The 25,226-nt window shown below is 43.4% G+C and overlaps 1 protein-coding gene across 12 annotated transcripts in view; it reads left to right on the top strand.

Moving 5' to 3' along the window:
* The first annotated feature begins 6,715 nt into the window (after window positions 1-6,715).
* MCTP1 (multiple C2 and transmembrane domain containing 1) overlaps window positions 6,716-25,226 on the top strand; it is a 564,579-nt gene continuing 546,068 nt past the window's right edge. For all 12 annotated transcript variants that reach the window (XM_070792146.1, XM_070792142.1, XM_070792144.1 and 9 more), the window contains exon 1: window positions 6,716-7,462. In XM_070792146.1, coding sequence (XP_070648247.1) covers window positions 6,725-7,462 — 738 coding nt within the window. In that variant the 5' untranslated portion in view covers window positions 6,716-6,724. The remainder of the gene's footprint in view (window positions 7,463-25,226) is intronic.

Raw genomic sequence — 25,226 nt, 5'->3', positions numbered from 1 at the left:
GAGGACAAGGGCCCTAACAGCTTCTGCAACAGGGTGTGACTGAAGTATAGTTGATTTGATGAATAGATGGGGAACAGGGGAAACAGTGGCTGACTTTATTTTTGGGGGCTCCAAAATCACTGCAGATGGTGACTGTAGCCATGAAATTACAAGACACTCCTTGGAAGGAAGGTTATGACCAACCTAGACAGCATATTAAAAAGCAGAGACATTACTTTGCCAGCGAAGGTCTATTTAGTCAAGGCTGTGGTTTTTCTAGGCGTCATGTATGGATGTGAGAATTGGACTATAAAGAAAGCTGAGCACTGAAGAATTTATGCTTTTGAACTGTGGTGTTGGAGAAGTCTCTTGAGAGTCCCTTGGATAGCAAGGAGATCCAACCAGTCCATCCTAAAGGAAAATAGTCCTGAATGTTCATTGAAAGGACTGATGATGAAGCTGAAACTCCAATACTTTGGCCACCTGATGCGAAGAGCTGACTCATTGGAAAAGACCCTGATGCTGGGAAAGATTGAAGGCCGGAGGAGAAGGGGACAATAGAGGATGAGGTGGTTGGGTGGCATCACCGACTCAATGGACATGAGTTTGGGTAAACTCTAGGAGCTGGTGATGGACAGGGAGGCCTGGTGTGCTGCGGTCCATGGGGTCAGTTGGACATGATGAAGCGACTGAACTGAATTGATAGTTGATTTACAATGTTGTGTTAGTTTCTGGTTTACAGCAAAATGATTCAGATATGTATATCTGAGTATACATATGTACTTTTTCACGTCCTTTCCCATTACGATTTATTATAGGATATTGAACCTGATTCCCCCTGCTGCACAATATGAACTTGCTGTTGATCCAGTCCCTATATAATACTTTGCATCTGTCAAAGGAAGTTATTTCCATACCCACCCAGTAGCACCTGCCTTTGTATCACCACTGAAAGTAGGAAATCAGACCAGGAATGAATAGATGGACTTTAATCTTACGTTGGAGATTTGTTTCAGAAGCGTATATAATTTTTAAGCTATAAGAGACCTGAGAGGGGAACTAGCCCTTTTCTGTTCACTTTACTAGTGAAAAATTGAGGTCCACGTGCCACCTGTGGTGACAGAGCCCTCACATGCGGTGCCAGGCCAATGCCAATGTCTTCTAACTTTGTGCAGAACAGAACTAGCATCAAGGGACAAGCAGCGGAGGCTTTGGGTTCCTCCAGATCTCCAGTTAACCCCTTTTTTTCCTTCTTTTATATGGACAGTTAAGTTTTTAAAAATTATGCAAATACAGCTTCAAGTCCCCCCACTCTAATTCAAGCCTCATAGACAATCCTATGTCCTTCCCACAAAGAAAATTCAGAGTATATTTTGGCCTCAGTTCAGTTCAGTCTCTCAGTCCTGTCCAACTCTTTGCAGCCCCATGGACTGCAGCACGCCAGGCCTCTCTGTCCATCATCACCTCCCGGAGTTTACTCAGATTCATGTCCATTGAGTCAATGATGCCATCCAACCATCTCATCCTCTGTCATCCCCTTCTCCTCCTGCCTTCAATCTTTCCCAGCATCGGGGTCTTTTCAAATGAGTCAATTATTCATATCAGGTGGCCAAAGTATTGGAGTTTCAGCTTCAGCATCAGTCCTTCCAATGAGTATTCAGGACTTTTGGCCTAGGATTCTAGAATCTTTTTAACCCACACTGGTTAAGAAGAAAATAAGAAGTGGCTTAGGTTAAACAGTATAAAAAAGAAACAGCTCCTCTGAAGTTACTTAATATTAAACCACCTTTGAGAACTTTGAGAGAACTTTCAAGGAAGAAAAAAGCAAAAACTTGTTTACACATGAACCAGAATTTTGTTGAGTTGACTGTGCAGTCAGCACTCATCTCAACTTGTGAATTGTGACAACTGGGTCCTTGGTTTGGAAGGGTTCAAAGAGCTTCTTTCCACACGGCAGCATTTTTCCATGTGAGGAGGAACGTCAGTCTGGTACCTTTTCTTGGTTTTAGTTCCAAAGTGGTGATAACTTCACTATTGCGGACAGGCGTTCCTCATTAAAACCGCTGCCTCCTTTTGGCTTTTAACCGGTTCCCTGTAAGGTGGGTCCAGCCAATAGATATCACTGTCCCCATTTCAGGGACTGAGAGAGGAAATGAGGGCTTGCAGGCATCTGGGCCAGTGCCAGGATCTGGGAGAGGAGCCAGGGCCCCACTGACGAGAGGGCTCCGTAAGTGCCATTTAGTTGCCCTTTAACTCAATTAGTCCCAGACATGTTGTTTGGAGGCTTGCATTTATGTCCTTGATCTCATCAAGTGGAAGCTGTGGTTGCTGCTCACCCAAGGTAAGGACATGGATCCGTGTGTCTCCTGAGGCCTCCTTCAATTATTTCATTCTATTTATTTATGCATGCACTTAAAAATTAAACAAGTTCTGTGGCTTTGAAACCTTGTAGACCAGGGATCTGCTAATTACTCAATGTGTGACCTTGTAAGATCACTTAATATGCCTCATACTTAGTTCCTTCGTCTATAATACGGGGTTGCTGTGATGATTGCATAGGGTAAGGGACACAACACTTAGCATTATGCATGAGTATCCCACATTCAAACTATGGTTAGTCGTCTCAGTTCTGTCTTCAAAACATCCTGTAACTAGAATTTCCCCACCTGCCCCACTTCTCACCTGCCACCTCTGTCAAAGACGCCACTGTCCCATATGTATTTATAGTAATAGGACCTGTCTAAAGTCTGTTCCTACCCCCTCCCTTCTGCACTTTATTGTTAACATAGGGGCCAGAGTGAGTCTTTTAAAATGCAAGTTGGAGCACAGATAACTCTACCCAAGCTCCCGGTGACTTCCCTTCCTCCCAAACCCAAAGTCCTCACTGTTGACCAGAGTCCTCTGCCATGTGGGTTTTAGCCATCTCTGCCTTAGTTTCTCCTTCCACTTCTCTCTCGCTCTCTGTTCCAGCTATTTTGTCTTTCTTGCTGTTCCTCAAGCAGAGCATGTCCCTGCCTCAGTCTCTTTGCACTTAATCCTCCCTCTTCCTGGAAAAATTTGCCCTTAGATTTCCTCCCTCACTTCCTTTGAGCTTCTACTCAAATATTACCTTATCCATCACCTTCCCAACCTCTTATATATCGATGTATGATGCATATATTAATTTCATATTCATTCACGCAGTAGATGCTCTATAAATATCTAGATGGTTCATAAACTGTAACGAAAGAAAAGCTAACATTTACTGAAGCCTTGCTATGTGCCGTTAGTTTTGCTTTCTTTTTGCTGGTGGCAATCTATCTTCTTAGTGTACTCTGTCATCTGCTGTGGATCTTAGCTCAGATCATGACTCCAACAAATCTTCCTTCAGTCAAGCCACAAGTGATTCTTCACTCCTCTGTATTCCCTCAGTGATCAAGGGATTCACTGAACCCCTGTGTTGTAGAGCTTTTTTTTTTTTTAAATAAGTATCTTAAATATAATAAGGCCTTTGATGGCAAAGGCCATATCCAGTGCAATTTTATGTAATACACAGTTTGTAGGGCAGCCTCTCAATTTCTAATCCACTTTAGATATATAGGAAAAGTTACTTGTCTTCTTTCAGGTTCTAGGAATGAACTCTCCTTGATGGATGAGTGTTATTTGGGATTGTAGATTTCAGAACCTGAAGTCTCAGAGTTAATGAGTTCAAGGCAAAAACTAGGTAGAAGAGAAAACTGAAAACATAAAGCTACAAAAGTCAAACACATCATTAAAAGACTACATGAATATAAGATTGAATCATGTAGTTATCACTATGGGTCTGTGGCCCCATGTCAGTAAATATGACAAACTTGACTTATTTATAGAGCTTTGGTAGGAAGTGATTATCACTTCTAAATTTTCTATGGTAATTCTTTATTTTATTATTGGAGTGTAATTACTTTACAATGTCATGTTAGTTTCTGCTGTACATCAAAGCGAATCAGCCATACGTATACATATATCCCTGGCCTCTAGAGCCTCCCCCTCCCCATTCCACCCCGTAGGTCATCACAGAGCAGCGAGCTGAGCTCCCTGTGCTGTACAGCAGCCTCCCTCTAGCCATCTACCGTACACATGGCAGTGTATATGTGTCAGTGCCACTCTCCCAGTTTGTCCCATGCTCCCCTTCTCTGCTTGTGTCCATACATTCGTTCTCTACATCTACATCCCTGTTGCACAATGGAATCTTAGCCGTAAAAGGAAAGAAGTTGGATCATTTGTCATGATATGGATGGACCTAGAGTCTGTCATACAGAGTGAAGTCAGAAGGAAAAATACAAATATCGGTTCTTAATGCATATATGTATCTCTATTCCTGCCCTGCAAATAGATTCATCTGTATAGCTTATGAAAAATGGTAGAGATGAATCTATTTGCAGAGCAGGAATAGAGACACAGACATGGAGAATCCTTTATTTCTTTACTTATTTTCTCTGTGCTTTCATTAACAACTTCCTAGAAAAACTAGTATTAGAATATTTTTTCCTACGTTGCAGGGAAGACTTCTGGATAAAATAGTTTCTCTTCTGAGCTATCACAGTAGCTCTATATTGAGGTAATTTTTTATGGTTATTGTATTTTCGGTGTAACTCTCTCGTGTGGAAAAGCCTCAGGCATTGAGTGAAGTCCTTTTTCACTTTATCCTTAGAACAGCCCTGCAAGGCAGGCATTAGTACTATCTCATCACTCATGCTTAAAACCCTCAAGTGGCTTCCCATTTCACTTACAGGAGACTCATTCTCTTACTATGGCTGTAGGAGCCACCCCAGCAGGCCTCTGCTCACTTATTCCTTTCATCTCTTACCCACCTTATTCCACGTTATTTGCAGCAGTTCCATCTGTCCTTGAACATGCCATGCCAAGCCAAGCTGCTTCCTGCCTTGGGGCCTTTGCACCTGCTGTTCCTTCTGCCTGGAATGCTCTGTAATCAGATCTTTCAATGACTGCTCTTTGTCCTCATTAAACCTCAACTCAAAATTTAGCTTCTCAGATGTACACATAACCTCAAAACAACAACAACAAAAACACCTTCTGTATGGGGTTGTCAGATGTAGAAAATAAAAATACAAAACAGGGAATTTCAGATAAACAACAAATAGTCTTTTAGTAAGTCGCATGCAATGTTTGGGACATATGCATACTCAAACATTATTTGTACATCATTTATTTGAAATTCAAATTTCATTGGGTGTCCTGCAATTGATCTAGCAAGCCCACCTCCACAGCCACTTTGTTATAGTACCCTGTTTTATTTTCTCCATGGGACTTTTCACTATTAGAAATTGTTTGATTCTCCCACTGGAAGATAGGCTGCATGAGGGTGGAGCCCTGTTGGCCTTGTTCACAGCTGCATCCTCAGAGCCTATCATATTGCTTGACATATAGTAGGTGCTCAATAAATATTTGTTATAAAGGTAAGCAAATAGAAAAAGAAAAACCTTAAAGCATTGAGTGATACATCCAGGGCATACTGCTAGCTAGCGGAGATTGGAATTAGGCATTATGGTGCCAGGGCTCTTGTGAGTTTCCTAGATTTTGCCGTGCGGAAGGGATCCTACTACTCTCTCAGGAGATTCAGAAGACCCTTGGAGCAGTAGATTTGGGGAGAAACCAAGGCTGCAGGAGCCTTTCTCATTTGCTTTGTAAGTAACGAAAGGAAAACGCACTTGGGTGAAAAGAACAAGATACTCTGCGTTTGGAATGGGATGAGAAGCAGTGCGCATCCTCCACGTCTTGGGACACGGGTAAACTCCCTGCAACTTCAGGACTTGCTTTATTGTCAGACTCCCGGAAACCTCTAGACCCTGATTGCAGGAGAAACGAAGGGCACAAGCAAAGAGCGGGGAGGGGAGGATGGGGATGAAGTCAAGGCAGAAGAAATCAAACTCTGGTCCTGGACCCAGGGCGCGCAGCGGGGCGGAGGCAGCGGCGTTCAGCCTCAGGACTCGGGCGGGTTCACCTCTCGGTGTGGACACTGGCTGCTCCGCAGGAACCAGGGAAGGCGCATGATTTCCATCCTGGCTCTTTACATCGAACGGACCGAGATGGTCGGAGGGCGCGTCTCGCTGCCGGCCCAGAGCTAGCTGCGTGGGTAGCTAACCGTGGCCGGCTCCCGGGGAGCAAGCTGGCTCGGGTCCCTAACCAACTCCAACCGGCTCTCGCCTCGTTCGCCCTCCCACCCGGGAGCTGGAGGACGGTCCCGGGCGTGCCGAGGACTCCCTGTCGCATGAGTCGCCCGCGCGCCCCGTTCCGAGGCAGCCGCCCCCGCCGCTGACAGGTGCTGCCCTGAGGGCGTCGGCTGCGGGGTCCCCTGGCGCGGCGGCTGGGAGCGCACGGCCGAGCGCGCTTTGCTCCCCAAGTCCGGAGCCAGCGAGGAGAGGGGGCCAGGGCGCGGCCTGGGGGCGGGCGGAGGGGGGACTCCAGTGGCCTGGAGCCCCTGCGCTCGGAACCACAAACTTTGCAGCGGCGGCGATCTGGCCGCAGCCACAGCCCATCCCCGTCGGTGCGCGAGGAGGCGGCGGCGGCGCCGCCGGAGTCCCGCGGCGGGAGAACCTCGGCGGCGAGGGCGGCTTGCCCCCGCGCTGGCCCGAAGCCGCCGGTCACTCCCGGCTGGTGCTGCTGCGTCCGCCGCCGCCGCCGCGGGGCTCCGGGAGGAGGCGCAGCCCGAGAGGGCGGAGAAGAAGGAGGAGGAGGAGGGGAGAGGAGGAGCGCGGGGTGGAGGATGGAGCCCCGGGCGGCCGCGGCGGGCTCGCCCGAGCCGGCGGCGGCGGCGGCGTCCTCGTTTCAGGCCCGGCTGTGGAAGAACCTGCAGCTGGGTGTGGGCAAGAGCAAGGGCGGCGGGGGCGCGCGCGCGGGGGGCCCTGAGCGCCGCACTGCGGACACCCCGTCGCCCTCCCCGCCGCCCCCCGGGGGCCGGCGGGATGCCCCGGCTGCCCTGGGTGGCGCGGGCAGCCGGTGGAGCGGCTTCAAGAAACGGAAGCAAGTGCTGGACCGCGTCTTCTCCTCCTCGCAGCCCAATCTGTGCTGCTCGTCGCCGGAGCCTCTGGAGCCCGGCGGCACCGGCCGGGCCGAGCCGGGGTCCACGCTGCGCCGCCGGATCCGCGGGCATCTGCTTCCCGTGGGAAAGGGGCCGGGGGCCGCCACTGCTGCAGCCGCAGCCAGCGCAACGCCTCCCGGCGGACGCTCCCCAGACTCGGCTCCCTCTTCGTCCTCCGCCTCATCCTCGCTGTCCTCCTCGCCCCAGCCGCCCCCGAGGGGGGACCGCGCCCGGGATGAGGGCGCGCGGCGTCGGGGCACCGCGGCGCACTTGTGCCATCAGAAGAGTTCCTCGCTCCCGGGCACCGCCTGCTTGGAGCAGCTGCTGGAGCCGCCGCCGCCGCTGCCGCCTCGCGCTGAGCCAGCCCCGAGCCCGGCGGAGTCGCGGACCCCGGAGAAGGGCCCGGAGCGCGGCAGCAGCGGGGTGAGTGATAGGTGGGCGCGGCCCGAGCCGGGGCGCGCGGGGCCACGCCTCCAGCGGTGGGCAATCGGGACCCCGGGAGGGGCCGGGTAGGGGTGCTGCGGATCAAACAGTGCGAGGGAAAAGTTCTGACTTGCCCTCTGACTTGACTTTGGACAGAAAGAACACCTACTGCTAGAAGCTTGTTTGGGTCACTTTCTCAGCTGCCTATGAAAGTGGACGTATTAAAGGTAGCCCAATAGGAGAGGACCCTGGGGAAGGAAATGGCAACCCACTCCAGCATTGTTGCCTGGGAAATAGCATGGACAGAGGAGCCTGGCGGGCCACAGTCCATGGGGTCGCAAAGAGTTGGACACGACTGAGCGACTAAGCACATCACAATAGGAGAGGAATAAGGTTAGACATAAAATGCGTACTTTTTTGGAGAGCCCCTAAAAGGACTGTCTAGCTAAGTCTCATCTTGTCCAAGGAAAAGCAAGCACTCCCAACACACTTGCAGGGAAAATTAGAAATGCGAAGAGGCAAACGTGAGGTCATGTCTTGGGGAAACTCTTTAAGCGCAAAAGTCTTCATCTTCCCGCCCTCCCTTCTCAAAACTTCCTGCTGCGAGTGGATCGCTGTCTAACAAGTGGACAGCGTGTCTCTTCCGAGTTAGTCACACGGATGTTCCTATGGCTTTTTCTGTTTTATAGTCATCTAAAGTAGTTGCGTTCAATTTACGCTGCTTTGTACACCATGTTGACTCTTGGGTCAGGCAATAGTCAAGTAAAAATCTGTAAAACGTTCCACTGAGCTGCGGCTTTTACTCCCTCGGTTTTGTAGGGTTTCCTAGAGGCGGTGTACTTTTGTAAATGTTTATCAAATAGTGGTCATGCTAGCAAGTATTTTGAAAGTTGCATTCTGCCAGGGACCTAAAGAACTTTTTTATTCCAATACATCTTATATTGATTCTCATTATCTTGACTCTGATGAGTTAGGTTAGGGATATATACAGTAAAACTTTAATTAGATGAGAAGTTGCATCACAAAAAACATAAGGCCATGCGTTGAAGGGTAAGATATGGGAATAGATGGACTTTCAGTTGAAGTTTTTACAGTTTATTGGCTAGTGTATTAGTGTAATCAGGAAGTAAACCAGAATGCTAGTACGCTTTGTTTCATAAACACAACTGCTTCAATAATCTGATGTTACTGACGCTCTAGAAAATACCTGATGGTTTAGAACAAGGTTCCAGTTACTCTCAGAGGAGGAGGCACAGATTGTATTGACAAAAAGCCTGAATGAACCTACCTTTCCTTTTTGTCTTGAAAGAGAATTGAATAGAACTCCTAATTCTGGCTCCAAAATGAGGTGGTTTTACAAAGATTCTTTAAATTCAGTGTTGATGAATACTATATATTTTAAAATTATTTATTTTTGAGTATGTACGTAATCGTAATGTATAAGAATTTTAGAGCTGGTATACTTGTTTACATTTGTTTTCATTAACTTTTATGATCAAAACATTTTAAAAGACACCATATTTCTGCAAGTGTTAACTTACTAAGTAATTTTGCAGTTCAGTGAATTGCAAGATATTTTCATAACAATAGAAAGAATTAATCTCTATATTCATTTTTATCAAAACGTTTTCAGATGCTATCAACCTTTATTTGAAAAATACTGCTGTTTAAATATGAACATTCTATACAAAAGACCAAAAAACGTATTTGAGAGACTGTGAAGCAAACATTATTACCTGTGTCTTCATAATATTCTGGGCACTTGCATGATATAATCCTCACAACTGCCCTACATGATAGAAGTTCTTGCTATTTTATATGTTAGGAAATCAATGCTCAAAGAAATTAAAGAATCTTTCCAAGGTCACATTGTTAACATATGACAGAAAGAAGTTTTGTCATTCTCTAAAATGTTTTTCCATCATGACAGCTACGCTTGACCACTTTTAGAACTTTGTATGTCTCTGAGATAACTTCAGTCCTATTGATTAATACTTGTAAGTTAGCCTATTAATACATTCCAGTTTCCTAGAATCTGTTCTGTGATTGATTAGCTGAATTAATTTGTTCTTTGTTCTCGGTAATTCATCGTTGCGTATCTTTTATATCACATTTACAAATGACATTATTGATCATACCATTTATAGTTCTAAAGAAGCTTTTCATTATAAAGAACCAGAATGTCAGTGAAGTCATAGGAGGAATACAAAGGCTAAACCATCTTTCAAAGAGTAGGTGATAGATGGAGTGTAGACAGGAAAATAGGCCCTGAGGCTTAATTGTTGATTCGCTGCATCTGCTGCTTATGAAACCTTGTGCCCTGAGAAGTGGACAGTTTTCTGTTACGAGTCCCACATCCAGTTTTTAGCAGCATTCTTTCACTAATGCACAGAGAGGATTCCTCAGTCTCCTAAATGCCTCTTTGCCCAACTCTAGGAACCTGGCTCACCCCTCTAGAGAGAAGGAAGTAATGGAGCTGGAACCTGGGGCTGGACGAGGACTCCTTAAGGTGTCCAGGAGTAGGTATAACTCTGCAGCACCCTCCGGGGCCTCCAGCCCGACTCAGGGATCTTGCCTTTCTCTCCCTGCACCTCCTCACTGAAGACACTTGGGCATGGGGAGGGAGCTTGTCGCACATGTAGATTTCAGTTTTATTCACAGTTCATAAGCACAGATGGGAACACATAAAAGACAAGATGCTAAAAGCCTTAAATCCATCTTCAGATTGCCTAGAGAAAAAACTCTTTCTCTCAAAAAAAGGAAATTCATTGCAAAAGAAAGCAGGTTACTCAAATTTTCTCTTGTCCTCTGCTTGCTCCTGGCATTAGCCATGTTCTGCAACACTCTCCCCACCTCTCCACCCCTTAGCCCAGCACGAGGCCCCAACAACATATGTGCGCATACACTGAGACTGGGTGGAGATACGGTGCAAAAGCAAAAAAATTGTTTTGGACTGCTTGGGAAAGAGATTTAGAAGTCTCTGCTGTATAATTATTACAACTGAACAAACCAGTCTACCTCCCTTGCCCCTGCCAGCCTACTTGCTATTGTGTGTGTGTTTTTTTTCAGTCAAATATACCTTTGAAACAGTTTAGCAGACTTAATAATGCCTTGCTGTTGGGGCATGTGCATTATTTAAAAGGTTCTGCTTTGAAAAAAAAGAAAAAAGAAACCCCTTTTTTCCCACTGATTCTAGTTCACGTGCTGGGCCATATTGTCATACCAGATGCATTTCATTTTCTGCAACACAGTTGGGAAAAATGCTTTCTCAATTTGTGTGCATATCAAAAATGTGCCAATTTTATGTATTCTGTCTTGATGAGTTACTAAAATTATACTTTGCTGGAATCAGAAAGTCCGTTAAAGAGTGAGGCATGAATATGTTGCATTTTTTAAGTGTTTTAACAAAAGTTTGCAGTGTTTATGAATGCTAATCCTTTATTTTTTTCAAATTCATTTTGTTAAAATTGCTTTCATAGAGGAGTAAAAATTATTTTGAAAAAAGTGAGTAAAATATTCAGGGTATGAAATGTTTCAGGATAGGAATGTTTCAAAACACAGTAGGAAGAATATCCGTTCCTTGTGATAAAGTTTCTAAATTACATAGGAAAGCTCCAATAAAAAGTGGAAGGTACTTTCTAAGATTAAGTCTAGACATGAAGTAAATCTGGCTTTATTAATTATTTGATCTTTTAAAGAAAGTCTGTATCAAAAAGTTTAAAAAATGTGGTTTGTGTAATTTTTGCTATCTATTTTTCAGGTGTCTTTAATCTTACTTAAAATAGCATGACTTAGAAGGAAATGGCAACCCTCTCCAGTGTTCTTGCCTGGAGAATCCCAGGGACAGGGGAGCCTGGTGGGCTGCCGTCTATGGGGTCACACAGAGTCGGACACAACTGAAGTGACTTAGCAGCAGCAGACTTGGGGAAGGCACAAATTTTAAAAAGTAATGTAAATAATTAAAACTACTAAAATCCCCCTAATAATCTAAAAAATAAGCTCCTAGAAGGAGTGTTAGAAACTTTTCCAAAGCTTTTTCAAAGTGAAAGAGTGAGGGTGAGATCTCAGGACATTTGGGAGCAGGATGTACAGTTCAATGTGTGATTGCATTCTTAAAAAATATTGGCATCATCAGGTTATTCCAGAGAAAGGGCTAGATGGAAGGATAGCTTTGCTCTGGAGCGGAATTGTTTCCTATAACCTTCAATATCAGGTGTATCTGGTGAATTTGTGTAGAGCTATGGATCTTGTGGGCTTCCCTGATGCCTCAGAAGGTGAAGAATTTGCCTACAATGCAGAAGACCAGGGTTTGATCCCTGGGTTGGAAAGATCCCTGGGAGAAAGGAATCCTATCCACTCCAGTATTCTTGCTTAGAGAATCCCATGGACAGGCTGGTGCATGGGGGTTGCCAAGAGTCTGAAACGTCTGAGTGACTAACACACACACATACATATACAAGGATCTTGTATTTATAAATGCAGGTGTTATCAGGTATATGTTAATTGAGATGGGCTTGAAACCTGTCTCAATAAAGACTAGCAGTTGAGTGCTGTAATTATTTTTGAATGGTTTATCAAAGTTTTGCCGCTGCCACCATTGCAAGTAAATGGGTGCTGAAAAAAATCAACAGGGGCTTTGCTGGCCCTTTGATGTAAATTATTTTCCCTGCAGTGGGGGCAAAAGTAGCCTAAAATTAACCCAGGCACTACTGGTGACATCACAGCTTCTTTAGATAGTAATGAAAAAATCTTATATAACTTTTGGCAAATATGTGCACACTATCATGAAAAAGTGAATAAATACTTTGAGGGATAAAGTAGGAGTAACAGGTTCGTAAAGAAAATAGGACAAATATTCCCTCTTGTTTTCTGTTGCTCCATCGTTTGGAAATAGGGGATGATTTCACAAAATTAAAGGTTAATAATATATATTTGGCACAAGGAAACATGTAGCATGATTTTTTCACTTATATCGATTATCAAAATGTTTGCCAACTCTAGACTGATGATGAGTAAAGAGTATGTGTAGATAACATTGGAAGCGTTGATAAAATCTGCAGATTCAGAAGTTAGGATAATGGATTTTTAAGTTAAATCATAGTTATTTACAGCTTTATAGCAGACATCAATTTTAGAGTAGCAGAAATTAATTTTTTGAAATGTAAAATTTTTTGCTTTGACTTATTAATTTTCCTGGAAAACTTACTAAAAACTATATATTTCCCTGCCTCAATAAACCAAATATCCTAAATAAAACCTTTTCTTGATATCTGAGGGCCATTGTTTGAATACTGGCTTTTTGGGGGGAGGGGGTTGATTTTTGTGAATGAAATAGATACTGTTTTAACTTGCTTTAGGTAATCTTGCTTATTTCCATGAAAATCCAGTGCAAAGCATACCTATTTATGATAAGCTTATCTTCCTATAAAGTTCCTCAAGTAATTTTTTTTCACTTGTCAAATAAACTTTACTGTCTTTATTTGTGGATTTTATTGCTACCATTTAAACTATTATATTTTTGCCTGCATGGTGAGGTTTATGCGCTATCTTGATGTCTTTGTCATTATCAACTTTTTCTTCTAGTTTACATTGTTTTTTATAAGTCAGGTGTGAAAAGTAATTACTAAACCTTAACAATTCAAGATTGTATGCAAATATATTTCTCCCTCCAATGTATACCAGTTTCTTAGAATTTTTTTTTTTTTTAAGCAAAATAGCAGGCCACAATTTCCCCAGTGTCTCCAAATATTCATATTCAATATTAGTCTGAATGCAAGCAGCATGAAAACTTCATTTTCATTATAATGAGATTTAAAAGTCTCACATATTATGTTCTTGAGAGAACAATTTTCCTATGAAATCTCTTTTGAGATGTTTTACATCAGCCTTATTTCCCATTCTTTTTGGCCCTAGCCAATCTGGAAAATTATGGCACATGATAGATGGGACTCTGGACATTTTAGGATCAAGGCAAGCCTCCTAATCCTACAGATTTTATTTAGAGAGGCCCCTTCTGTATTAGCAATCACACCTTATTTTGCACTGCTGGAATAGAATTTGGCAAGCCTTAGGACAGTGGACCTATGGAATCAACATTGTAAAATGGATTACCGTTTTATACTGTTATTTATACCATTACCATTTATTACCATTTTAAACCGTTGCTGAATGAATGAAGGGATGAATGGATGGGCTGGAGCTGTTCAGAGATAAGTTCTCTTGGAGAAGTTTCAAAATCACTTTTGTGTTGTAGAAAGATGTTCTTCTTGCCTTCTTGTTTCCAAGTCCTTTTATGGCTGGCAAACGTATTTGACACTCTCCTCTTCTCTCAGCTGCTGGATTGGCTTTTCTCAGCCTGTGCTTTAATTCTGGTTCATGTCTGAGGGCACAAGGGAGCATATGACCACCGTTGTGTGCTCACGTGGGGGATGGGGGAGTGATGTCTCCTCCTGAGGTGTCTGGCTCGGGGATGCGTTTCTTGTTGCTGGTCTCTGACCCCAGCTATCTGTTTTGCACCCCAGTCTCCTTGTCTGGCCTCTAAAATTACACCCCCACGTCTGGATCACTGACGCCTGTTGACCTGTCCTGCCTCATGATCTCTGAGTCTTGACCTCCCTTTGGATGTTAGCTTAAGATCACTTTGCTGCCTGCTTCATTGCACTTCTCCTCAGCTCCATTTACTTTATTTTATTTTTTATTTTTTAATTTTATTTTTAAACTTTACAATATTGTATTAGTTTTGCCAAATATCGAAATAAATCCGCCACAGGTATACCTGTGTTCCCCATCCTGAACCCTCCTCCCTCCTCCCTCCCCATACCCTCCCTCTGGGGAGTGCACCAGCCCCAAGCATCCAGTATAATCCCGTCTTGATCAAGAATCCTCCCCTTATTAGCCTGACTCATTCTGCTGCCTCTTGAGGTGCCAAGTGTGTGAACTGGGGTTCAGACGGTCTGCCAGTTGCTTTTCATAGTGACCACCTGTCTAATGTTCAGCATATTTTTAGAACACCAAAGCCTCCTTCAGAACATCAGCATTGCCTGTCAACGGCTTCTGCCTATCAAGGGTGTTTCTTCCCTTGGAGGACTGAACCAGGGCTGTTCATTCATTGTCTCTCTGTCCCTGCTTACTCTTCTGTTTTCTAATTCTCACCTTGCCTGCTCCTTGACATCATCCTCCCTTATCCTTAGCCCTGCTTGTTTTCTCTTTCTCCTTAACATTTTCTCTATTTCTGATTGCAAGGCGATTTTTGTAACTAACCACTAACCATCTGGGGCTTTCCCAGTGGCTCAGTGGTAAAGAATCTGCCTGCAACGCAGGAGACGTGGGTTCAGTCCCTGGTTTGGGAAGATCCCCTGGAGAAGGAAATGGCAACTGAATCCAGTATTCTTGCCTGGGAAAATCCTATGGACGGAGGAGCCTGGTGGGCTACAGTCCATGGGTCCGCAAAAGAGTCAGACACAACTTAGCAACTAAACAATACCAACCACAGAGACTAAGCATCTGGGGCTGCGCCATCCCATATGGCAGAGACATTTGGCTACTGAGCACTGGAGAAGTGGCTAGTTCATGTTGAGATGTGTGGAAAGTTAACGCGCACACCAGATTTTTGAAGCCTCAGCTCAAAGAAAAGGAGGTACAATATCTTACTACTAATTTCTTTTATCACTTGCGTGTTGAAAGTAGTAACGTGGATATATTGGATTAAATAAAATATATTATTAAAGTTAGTTTTACCCATTTCTTTTCATTTAAAAAGTGTGGCTGCTGGAAAATTTTCAGTTGTGTGTGTGTGACACATTTTTATTTTATCGGACAGCAGTGATCTAGAGCATGTGTTCAAACTCCATTACCCACAGGGGCCATCAAAGTAAATGAGCACAGGAGGTTTGCTGGGGCGGGCAGTGAGTGAAGGAAGGCGCCAAGGGCTCCATTCCAGGGGCAGCTACTTCTCCCTCCGGCTGATGATTATCATTCAGTGAAAGAAGCAGTGCAGCCAGAGTTTCTCGGTTCTTTAACAGAAGCCAAAATAATCCGGATTTTTGTGTGTCGTCTCCAGAATCTCGCATTTTTGGCAAATAGTTCATTTTTTTTTAACTGCAACACAGATCAAATAAAATATATCTCTGGGCTGAATTTAGCTATCAGCTTGAACTTCTGACTCAGAGAGCTCATGTTTGACTTTGCCTCTCCCTTCCTAGTGCCAGGAGAATGTTACCTGGATACAGTGGGTATCGATAATGTTTCACAGAATAGCAGCATCAGGAGTGGTGGGATGGAAGATGGAATGCAACAGGTGGAGGGGTGCGTGGAAAGAGGAGGGGGACAGGGAGGCAGGTCAAGCAGTTTGGCTCTTCCCAGGAGTAAAAGAAAGTGATGCTGAGAGCACAAGGACTGTGCTGGGAGGGGATCGTGGGCAGGCTGTTGGTTTTGCTTCCAATGGACATAGAGAGGGAGAGGTTGACGTTAAAGGAGAAGATGGGTTAACTGATGGATGCAGTCCTTAAAGACACGGGTGGTGGGGCTGGGCCCAGAGAGCAGGGAAATGGTAGCGTCTGCAGAAGAGATGGTGCGGGTGTGGAGGCAAGTAAGGAGCGGGCTGGGTGGCAGTAATTTGAGGGTGCTCCCAGGCGAACACGTGCACCCTGAATTCAGGGACGTCAGTAATGGGACTGCAGCCTAGGATGTTTGGAGGAGGGGGTATTGGGAAATGAAGGTGCAAATGAAGGTGTGGGAACTCTGAGGGTTGAGGAGAGAGTGTATCTAGGGCCCCAGAGGCATTTGAACAGGGAGACTTGAGTCTTGGAAGGATGAAGTCGGAGGCCAGAACAGTCCGTTAAAGCCTGAAGTTGGCGGGTGACTGACCCTGGGGAGGAGGACATGGACAGATTTTTAAGATCAGTGATGCATCTGGACCTTCGGGAAAAGGTAGAGTGAAAGGAATAAATCACAGCACATCCCTTCCTTATGTTTTTGATTTTTCCTGGTTCTGGTTCGAAATGCTTTTACTAAAAGGTATTTTCCTTTGGGAGGGAGAGGGAAGGTTGGGTTCTGAATTTGCATGTATGCAAATGGTTGAGGGTGCTGGGCCCCTGGGTGCCCAGTTGTCACTTATTTACTGTAATAACTCGGTCTTAAAAAAAATTTTTTTCAATTGTAGTGTAAAAAAATGGACAGGGAGGCCTAGCATGCTGTAGTCCATGGGGTCACAGAGTCGGACATGACTGAGCAACTGAATTGAACTGATTTATAGTGTTTTGTTAATTTCTGCTGTAAAACTGATTCAGTTACGTGTATGTTCTTTTTCATATTTTCCATTATGATTTATCACAAGATACTGAATATTATTTCCTGTGGTATACAGTAGGACCTTGCTGTTTATCCATTCTATATATACCAGATTGCTTCTGCTAACATCAGACTTTCAGTCCATCCCCCCCTCTTCCTTGGCAACTGCAAGCCTGTTCTCTATGTCTGTGAGTCTTTTTCTGTTTCATAGATAAGTTTATTTGTGTCATATTTTAGATTCCACATATAAGTGATATGTTATTTGTCTTTCTGGCTTAACTTCACTTACTGTTATAAACTCTAGGTCCATCCATGTTGGTGCAAATGGCATTATTTCATTCTTTTTAATGTAAAAGCTCATATTCTTGATAGTTATTTTGGATTCTTCTTGAGTAAAATAGTTATTTTCTCTGCAGTATTAGGTACTGAAAGCAGTGAGTGTTAATGAAACAAAGGACAAGACATATGTTTGTGTTTTAAAAAAAAACAGATAAAACAAAAACCCCCTACATATTTTTGTTACACAGATTTTTATGGTGCCGGATGTAAAAGTGATTAAATATTTGGGGACGTATATAATGCAAGGGTTTGGAATTGAAGGGCTTTGTTGGCATTTTTCTGTCTTAAGGCGCCATGCCTCAAATGTTGGGATGTGCATTCCCTGTCAGACACAAAATTAACCCATGCGTGAATACATGGTCAGTTTCTGAAAATTGCAACTTGATCTTCTCTCAGAATAGAAACAATATTCTATCTGGACCTTTAAGCCATATTTGACTCCTGTTCTTTTATTGAAATGTAAAATAGCTTTTGATAAAAGAAAATTTTAACATTTCTATAGTTGTTTTTGAATGATATTTTCCACACCAAACTAGAAGTCTGAGTGTTTTCCAAAATCTCTTTTGCAATTGAAATAGATTTTGGAGACGAGTTCTGTGTCGTTACAAAGCTGTTGCCAAAGCTCCCTGGAGGTGGGGACACTCTAGATCTCTGTGCCCCGCTGTCTCTGAGGGCAGTCATGAACTGTGGCTCCCTCTCCTTTCTATGCCTCCCTCAACTTTCAAAACGTCTCCGAGGTGAGGGGCAGTGCCTCGCGTATGTGCTGTTTCAACTCAGTGGTTTCAAGCAAACCAACACTGACTTCAGCACTTCGGCCATCACCCCAGCACCTCTCTGCTCCCTTTGGCCCCTAGGTAGCCTGCATTTACATTAGCCTCAGCTCAGTTCAGGTCAGTCGCTCAGTTGTGTCAGACTCTTTGCGATCCCATGGGCTGCAGCACGCCAGGCCTCCCTGTCAATCACCAACTCCCGGAGCTTACTCAAACTGATGTCCATTGAGTCGGTGATGCCATCCAACCATCTCATCCTCTCTCGTCCCCTTCTCCTTTTGCCTTCAATCTTTCCCAGCATCAGGGTCTTTTCCAGTAAGTCAGCTCTTCACATCAGGTGGCCAAAGTTTTGGAGTTTCAGCATCAGTCCTTCCCATGAATATTCAGGACTGATTTGCTTTAGGATGGACTGGTTGGATCGCCTCAGGCTGCTGCTTTTTTGACTTCCTGCCCTGCTCATAGGGAGTCAGCTAAGTGAGAATGAGGGGAATAGGCAAAGATGGGATGAGAACCACATTGTCAGTTTCCGAGATGCCCCACTCCCTCTGCCTCTTTTCAAGGAGATTGGGGTTTGTAAAATTTTCTTAATCTATTCCTTTCTACCTGACATTTTCATTTCCTCCAGCTCCAGCAGTTTTCTCCTTGGGTAGATGCTAGAATACGAGGAAGATCTGTATGGACTTCGCCATGCATGGGTCTTTGTATATCTTGCATCTGTGTGTCTCTGTTACAGAAATAACCAGGTGGTATATTTTTTGGGTCTTGGCTCTTCATTCACTGCCCTCCTGCAATTTGCCTTTCAGCTATTTCACTTGTCCTTCTGGGAACTGAGCAGAGAAAATAAAGTTGAGCATTTTTTTTTAATAATTTTTTTTTTCACAGTGAAGTTTAAATGATTGGTTCCTATAGTTTTTTGATATTTTGTGTTGCTTCGACATATGTTGTATATACACACACACATACATACATATGCCTTCACCTAGTATGGTTTGTACACATGTCTATTCTTTCACATACATTGTATTTCCCCCTGGAGTCAAAGATAAGCAGAGGAACTCTGAAATTCTTCCACTGAAGTTAATCTGATGATACTAAGGTTCAGTGATAACATAGTCTTTATAAATGGTCTAAGTTCATTTAGTATGAGTAGGTGTACAATAACCAGCTCAACCAAAGGGAAAAAAAAAAGACATCGAGCAGACACTTGTGGTTTCCTGGGCTTCTCAGGTGGTTCAGTGGTAAAGAATCCACCTGCCAAACAGGAGACTCTGGTTTGATCCCCGGGTTGGGAAGATTCCCTAGAAGGGAATGGCAACACACTTCAGTATTCCTGCCTGGAAAATCCCATGGACAGAGGAGCCTGGCAGGCTACAGTCCTTGGGGTTTTAAGAGTCAGACACACGCCTGGTGTTCTACAAAGGGGATGAGTAATCTTCTGTTGAACTTAATTGTATAAGGAATGCCTTTTCTTCAATAGAGTAATCTTTCTTCTGTAAATATCCATCTTATTTACAGCCACCATGGAAGAGAGGTCACTGAATTATTTCCTTCATCTTTTGAAACCTAGATCTCACAAATACCTAAGATTTATCATTAGTATTTTCAAGCTTAGCTTGGCTTTATTCTCATAAAGTGATCCTCACAGATTTAAAAAAAAAAAAAAAAAAGGTGAGCTACTTTATTGATACAGTTCATCTTTTAATTAGAGAAGAATGATAACCTTTAGGGTCGTAAAGATGTATTCTCATAATCACAGAAAGCTCATTTTTTGAAATCACCTGAAAAAGAGCGTTGGAGAGTAATTAAATTAGGAACAAATGGATCTGGGACAGCAGAGCTTTTGTTTGTGTTAAAGGATATTTTATTTTTTGTTAATGCTTTTTGTTAATGATTCTCAACGGCTCTTTTTATAACATAATCCTCTTAGTTATATCTGGATGGCATTTTGAGTGCTGTATTTTGTAAGTGCCTGGTCCATATTTTAAAATCTAGTTGTTTTTTCTTTCTAGGAGTCGAAGTCTAACTTGAGTTTCAAGCAACTACAGAAATTGGGTTTGTATTTGATGCTAGAACTTGGCACTAGATTCGTGTGAACTTGTTTTGAATAGGCCTCTGACCTTTTTCGTGGTTGTATCTATTGTGACAGGGCTTGACCTTTACCCCCACCTTTGAATTAAATTTCTGTTAAATCACAGTGCACATTCCGCCTTCTGAAGTGGGCTGTGTGAGGCTGAGCATGTTGATGGTGGTCCTCCTATGGCCACCCTGAGCTGGGCTCTCTTGGCTAAATTGTACCATCTCACCTTTGACCTGAGGCCAACCAGTTCCTGGGTCCTCTTACCCCTATTTTATTATTTTATTTTGTTTTATCGTTTTATTTTTCTTCCAGTTTAATTGAGGTATAATTGACATATAGCACTGTATAAGTTTAAGTTGTACAGCATAGTGGTTTAGGTATGTCATAAAGTAATCATCGTAAGTTTAATGAACATCCATCATCTCATTATACAGAGTGAAGTAAATTAGAAAGAAAAACACCAGTACAGTATATTAACACATATATGTGGAATTTAGAAAGACGGTAACGATGACCCTATATGTGAGACAGCAAAAGAGACACAGATATAGAGAACAGAGTTTTGGACTCTGTGGGAGAGGGTGAGGGTGGGATGATTTGAGAGAAGAACATTGAAACATGAATATCACCATATGTGAAATAGATCACCAGTCCAAGTGCCTGAAACAGGCATGAAACAGGGCACTCAAAGCCGGTGGCTGGGACAACCCTGAGGGATGGGCTGGGGAGGGAGGGGGGAGGGGGGTTTTGGGATGGGGGACACATGTACACCCGTGGCTGACTCATGTCAGTGTATGGCAAAAACCACTACAATATTGTAAAGTCATTAACCTCCAATTAAAATAATTAATTTTAGAAAAGAAATTTTAAAAATTTCTTATGAAGAGAACTCCTAGGGTTTAACGTTTTCCCAACTTTCAGATGTACTGTGCTGCAGCGTTAATTGTATTTACCATGTTGTCTATTCTATCCTTAGTACTTATTTATCTTAAACTGGAAGTTTGTACCTTTTGACTGCCTTCATCCATATCCCCCTCCTCCCTGCACTCTCTGGTAACCACAGATCTGATCTCTTTTTCTTTGGGTTTGTTTGACGCTTTATAACTAGTATTAATAACAACATACAGAGCATTTGTTATGTTTGGGCACTGTTCTAAGTGCTCTTTATGTATTAACTTATTTGTTTACTACAATACTTAGCAAAGTAAGTTTATTACCATTTGCGTTTTTTGGATGAATAAACTGCACCACGAGAGATTAAGTGACTTGTCCACCATCACACATCAGTATAATTTGGATTCAGGTCACCTGGCCTTTAAGCCCTGCAAAGGAAGGCTGTTTGTGTGGCGCTAGTGGTAAAGAACCTACCTGGGAATCCAGGAGATGTAAGAGAGGCAGGTTTGACCCTTGGGACTGGAAGATCCCCTGGAGGAGGGCATGGCAACCCACTCCAGTATCTGTGCCTGGAGAAGCCCATGGACGGAGGAGCCTGGTGGGCCACAGTCTATGGGGTCGCAAAGAGACGGAAATGACTGAAGTGATGTAGCACGCACACATGCCTGCGAAGTCTAGTTTAGGAAAACAGCTCCAGGTGGAAGTTGGGAATGAAGTGTTAAAGCCTCATCTTTCTCCTCATCTCAGTACTGACATCACAGCTCTTCTTTGCCTCTGCCATTTCCTACCCATTTTTCTAATTTCTCATAACAAATGAAGAAGACAAATTTAGTGTGACAGATTATGTTAGTGTCAGGCATAATCCTGATCTATCACTTCCTTCTTACTGGTGGGAAGCCCTCTAAGACCTCTTTGATTGCTAGAGAAAGGTATTTCTAGCAACTTTTAAATGTTGGTCCTACTTAAAAAAATTCTTCCTAAGCAGGGTCCCCACTCTAAATCATTGTTACTTCTGTTATTGATATTATCTCAAGGAACATAATTTACAAGACCCTTATAATTATGTATTTTCTATATTCTACAGCTTCATTTCATTTCTATCATTACTGCTATTATTTCATGAACAGCATGGTAGTAGCAGGAGACAAAGTGGATCTATCTGCTGGACATTCTTTACATAATGTCAACTGAACGTTACAGACTATGTGCATTATTTCACTTTAAATCTCACAGCAATTTTGACAGAATAAATTGTTACGTATGCACTTATTTATATTATTTATAAAACTATATAAAGGTATATGCTATGCGTGTGCTCGCTCTCAGCTGCTTAGTCATGTCCAGCTCTTTGTGACCCCATGGACTGTAGCCTGCCAGGCTTCTCTGTTACAGGCAAGAATACTGGAGTGGGTTGCCATTTCCTTCTCCAGGGGATCTTCCCATCTCGAATCAAAACTGAGTCTCTTGTGTCTCCTGTGTTGGGAGGCAGATTCTTTATCGCTGCATCGTTTGTGAAGTAGGCATGTGGTATAGTTGTGTTTTATGTATGGGAAATTCTTAGAGGATGTTTAAGTCATTTGCCTGCAGTCCTGATTCTGTGCACACTTATTAAATGGCAGAGCTGGTGAACAGGCAGCTGATTTCTGCCAGGGTTGTAGTTTCCAGGGTACCCACTGCTCACCAGTGGTCAGGCCACATCAGAGCTCCAGTGCCAGGTACAAGACATGCCCAGACCAGTGGTTCGTGGTTGAGTCTGCCATTCCTTCAGCAACAGTCCAGTCAAGTCCAGTCAGTGAGTCCAGGTCTCAGTATTGCTTTGGAGGGACAGCTGGAGGGATGTGCCAGTTATTAGTCAGAGAAAAGAATCTAAAAAGATACAAGGAGTAGGCGTGGGTTAGTTTATTTGCGGGCTTAGTTCCAAGAGCTCATAAATGAATATATTTCAGCACTTGTGTGTTCTGTACGTGTCTCTTGACTTCAATCATGTTGTTAAACTCCTGTGAAAATAAAGCTGTGCATCCTGCAGTTAGTCTAGGTGTTAGGATCTCTGGACAGGAAAACAAATTGTTCTCAGAGCATATAGTCCTTTGTAAATCTACCTAGTGGGATGTATGCCTTAAATAAGGAAAAGGCAAGATGGTTCTTGCCTTATGGTATATCCAGTGGAATTGATAAAACTTTTAATGTTTCTTGATTAATGACAATAACAGCAGTAAAATCTTAGTCTTGTGCCTGTTACTGTTTCACAGACATTACTTCATAATCTTCTTGACAGGAAGGAACACAGATTCTTAGTCTCATGTTTTATAGATGGATCAATGGAGGCCCAGAAAGGGTGGAGAGTTGCTTGAGGTCGCGCAGCTGGTGAGTGGCAGAGCTGGGATTTTGTCCCTAAGTGACTGGCTCCAGATCTCTAATTGCTGTGTTCCCTGGTTTTCCTCAACCCTGAAGAGCTGCTCCATCTGCTTGTCATGCAGTTCTTTCCAGGTGTCTTGGAGTAGGGGAAAGATTTGGTTAGAATGTTCTAGGTAATGAACCAGCCCCAAATATACAAGTGTTGCTGAAAGGTCTCCTTCCAATCCAGTAACCCGTGAATTTGGTAACTCATCCCTCCTCTTTTTCTCTCTCCCTTCCTCACATATTTATGAAATTGTTACACTGTGGTAGACATAGTATCTTTTAAAACCTTGATGAAAGATCAATTCTTATAGACCTTATGATCTAGTAGGAGAAACTTTCATTAAGTTAAAAAAATACATACATAATTATCAATTGCAGTTAACACATTCAGAGGAGTAGAGAGATACACTGAACTACAAGAATGAATTGCAAGAGGTCCCAACCTAATCATGCAGGAAGGAGAGAGGCAGGAAGACTTTCCTGAAGAAGTGACACAGAGTAGTATGAAATGCAAAGAACGAACAGAAGTTGGCCAGGTTCCTGAGGAGAGGAAATAAGGGAGGTGGTGGATAGTTCTGGGCGGAGGAAACCACAGCAGAAAGAGCTTAGAGGAAGATTGTGTGGGCAGTTAGAATTTGGTTAGTAAGAGGGAAAGCAAGGGAGGATGGGTCTGGAGTGGTTGGCAGGGGCCAGGTTATACATGGTCTTTTGCCCATGTAGAGATTGTGGACTTTAAGTTCTGAAGCAGTATTAAGAGCCCGGATGCTTGGCCATGAAGAGAAGAACCACCTTCGGGAAAGTTCTTGACGAGGGTCTTTGCTTTGCTGCTGTGTGTAAGACCATGTGGCTCTCAGAGTTGTTTTGTAATGTGGTAGAGAAGTGCGTTCGGAGAAGGCAATGGCAAGCCACTCCAGTACTCTTGCCTAGAAAATCCCTTGGATGGAGGAGCCTGGTAGGCTGCAGTCCATGGGGTTGCTAGGAGTTGGACACGACTAAGCGACTTCACTTTCACTTTTCACTTTCACGCAATGGAGAAGGAAATGGCAACCCACTCCAGTGTTCTTGCCTGGAGAATCCCAGGGACGGGAGAGCCTGGTGGGCTGCCATCTATGGGGTGGCACAGAGTCAGACACGACTGAAGCGACTTAGCAGTAGCAGCAGAGAAGTGCGTTGAAAAGCAATGGCACCCCACTCCGGTACTCTTGCCTGGAAAATCCCATGGACAGAGGAGCCTGGTAGGCTGCAGTCCACGGGGTCACTAAGAGTCAGACACGACTGAAGCGACTTAGCAGCAGCAGCAGCAGAGAAGTGCGTTGGGACTACCTTTCTCTACTATTAGATAATGGTATTTTTTAAATGTCTGTAATAAATGGAAACAGCAAGTGGATGAAAATATTTTCCCCTCTGGCAAAAGACAATATTTCGCTTTTCCTTATTTTACTTGAGCGCTACTGAAAGGTAAACAGAAGTAGGAAATTCAGTCTGACCTGCTCCTGTCAGTACTCAGGGGAGAGATTCTGTTTTGATGGCACATCTCAGAGCCGACGCAGGGATGAAGATGAGAGGAAACCTGGTGACGCAGGTGTTCCAGCTCTAATTTATGGAGAACATCGTTTTTATGAGCGTCCAGTTTCTCCCCTGATGTCCGAGCGGGGAAAGCATGGGCTTTGGAAAGGAGTTCTGTGAGGAGGTGTTCATTTCAAAGTCTGTATTTGTTAACATAATCATGGGGCGATTAGGAAGATTGCTTATTGAACATGGTGAAGGAGATTTAAGTTTTGGTTTCCTATATACTTTTTAAGATCAATATTGTCACATATAGCCAATATCCACATTTGTGAAACAGATTTGCAGTCGTGCCTAAGCAGGAAGGAAGGTTTAAAGTATGTAAAAACTCACCACTTATTATATAGAGAATGTTAGCGTAGGAAAAGAAAGGAAATCTAAGAATTCCTTAGCAAGACTGTTGTCTTTCAAAGTTGAATCAAAGCTGACA

Source organism: Bos indicus, chromosome 7 (genome assembly GCF_029378745.1).
Source record: "Bos indicus isolate NIAB-ARS_2022 breed Sahiwal x Tharparkar chromosome 7, NIAB-ARS_B.indTharparkar_mat_pri_1.0, whole genome shotgun sequence".
NCBI classification, from domain to species: domain Eukaryota; kingdom Metazoa; phylum Chordata; class Mammalia; order Artiodactyla; family Bovidae; genus Bos; species Bos indicus.
Note: the sequence above shows the minus strand (reverse complement) of the source record. Positions and strands in the feature narration are given on the sequence as shown.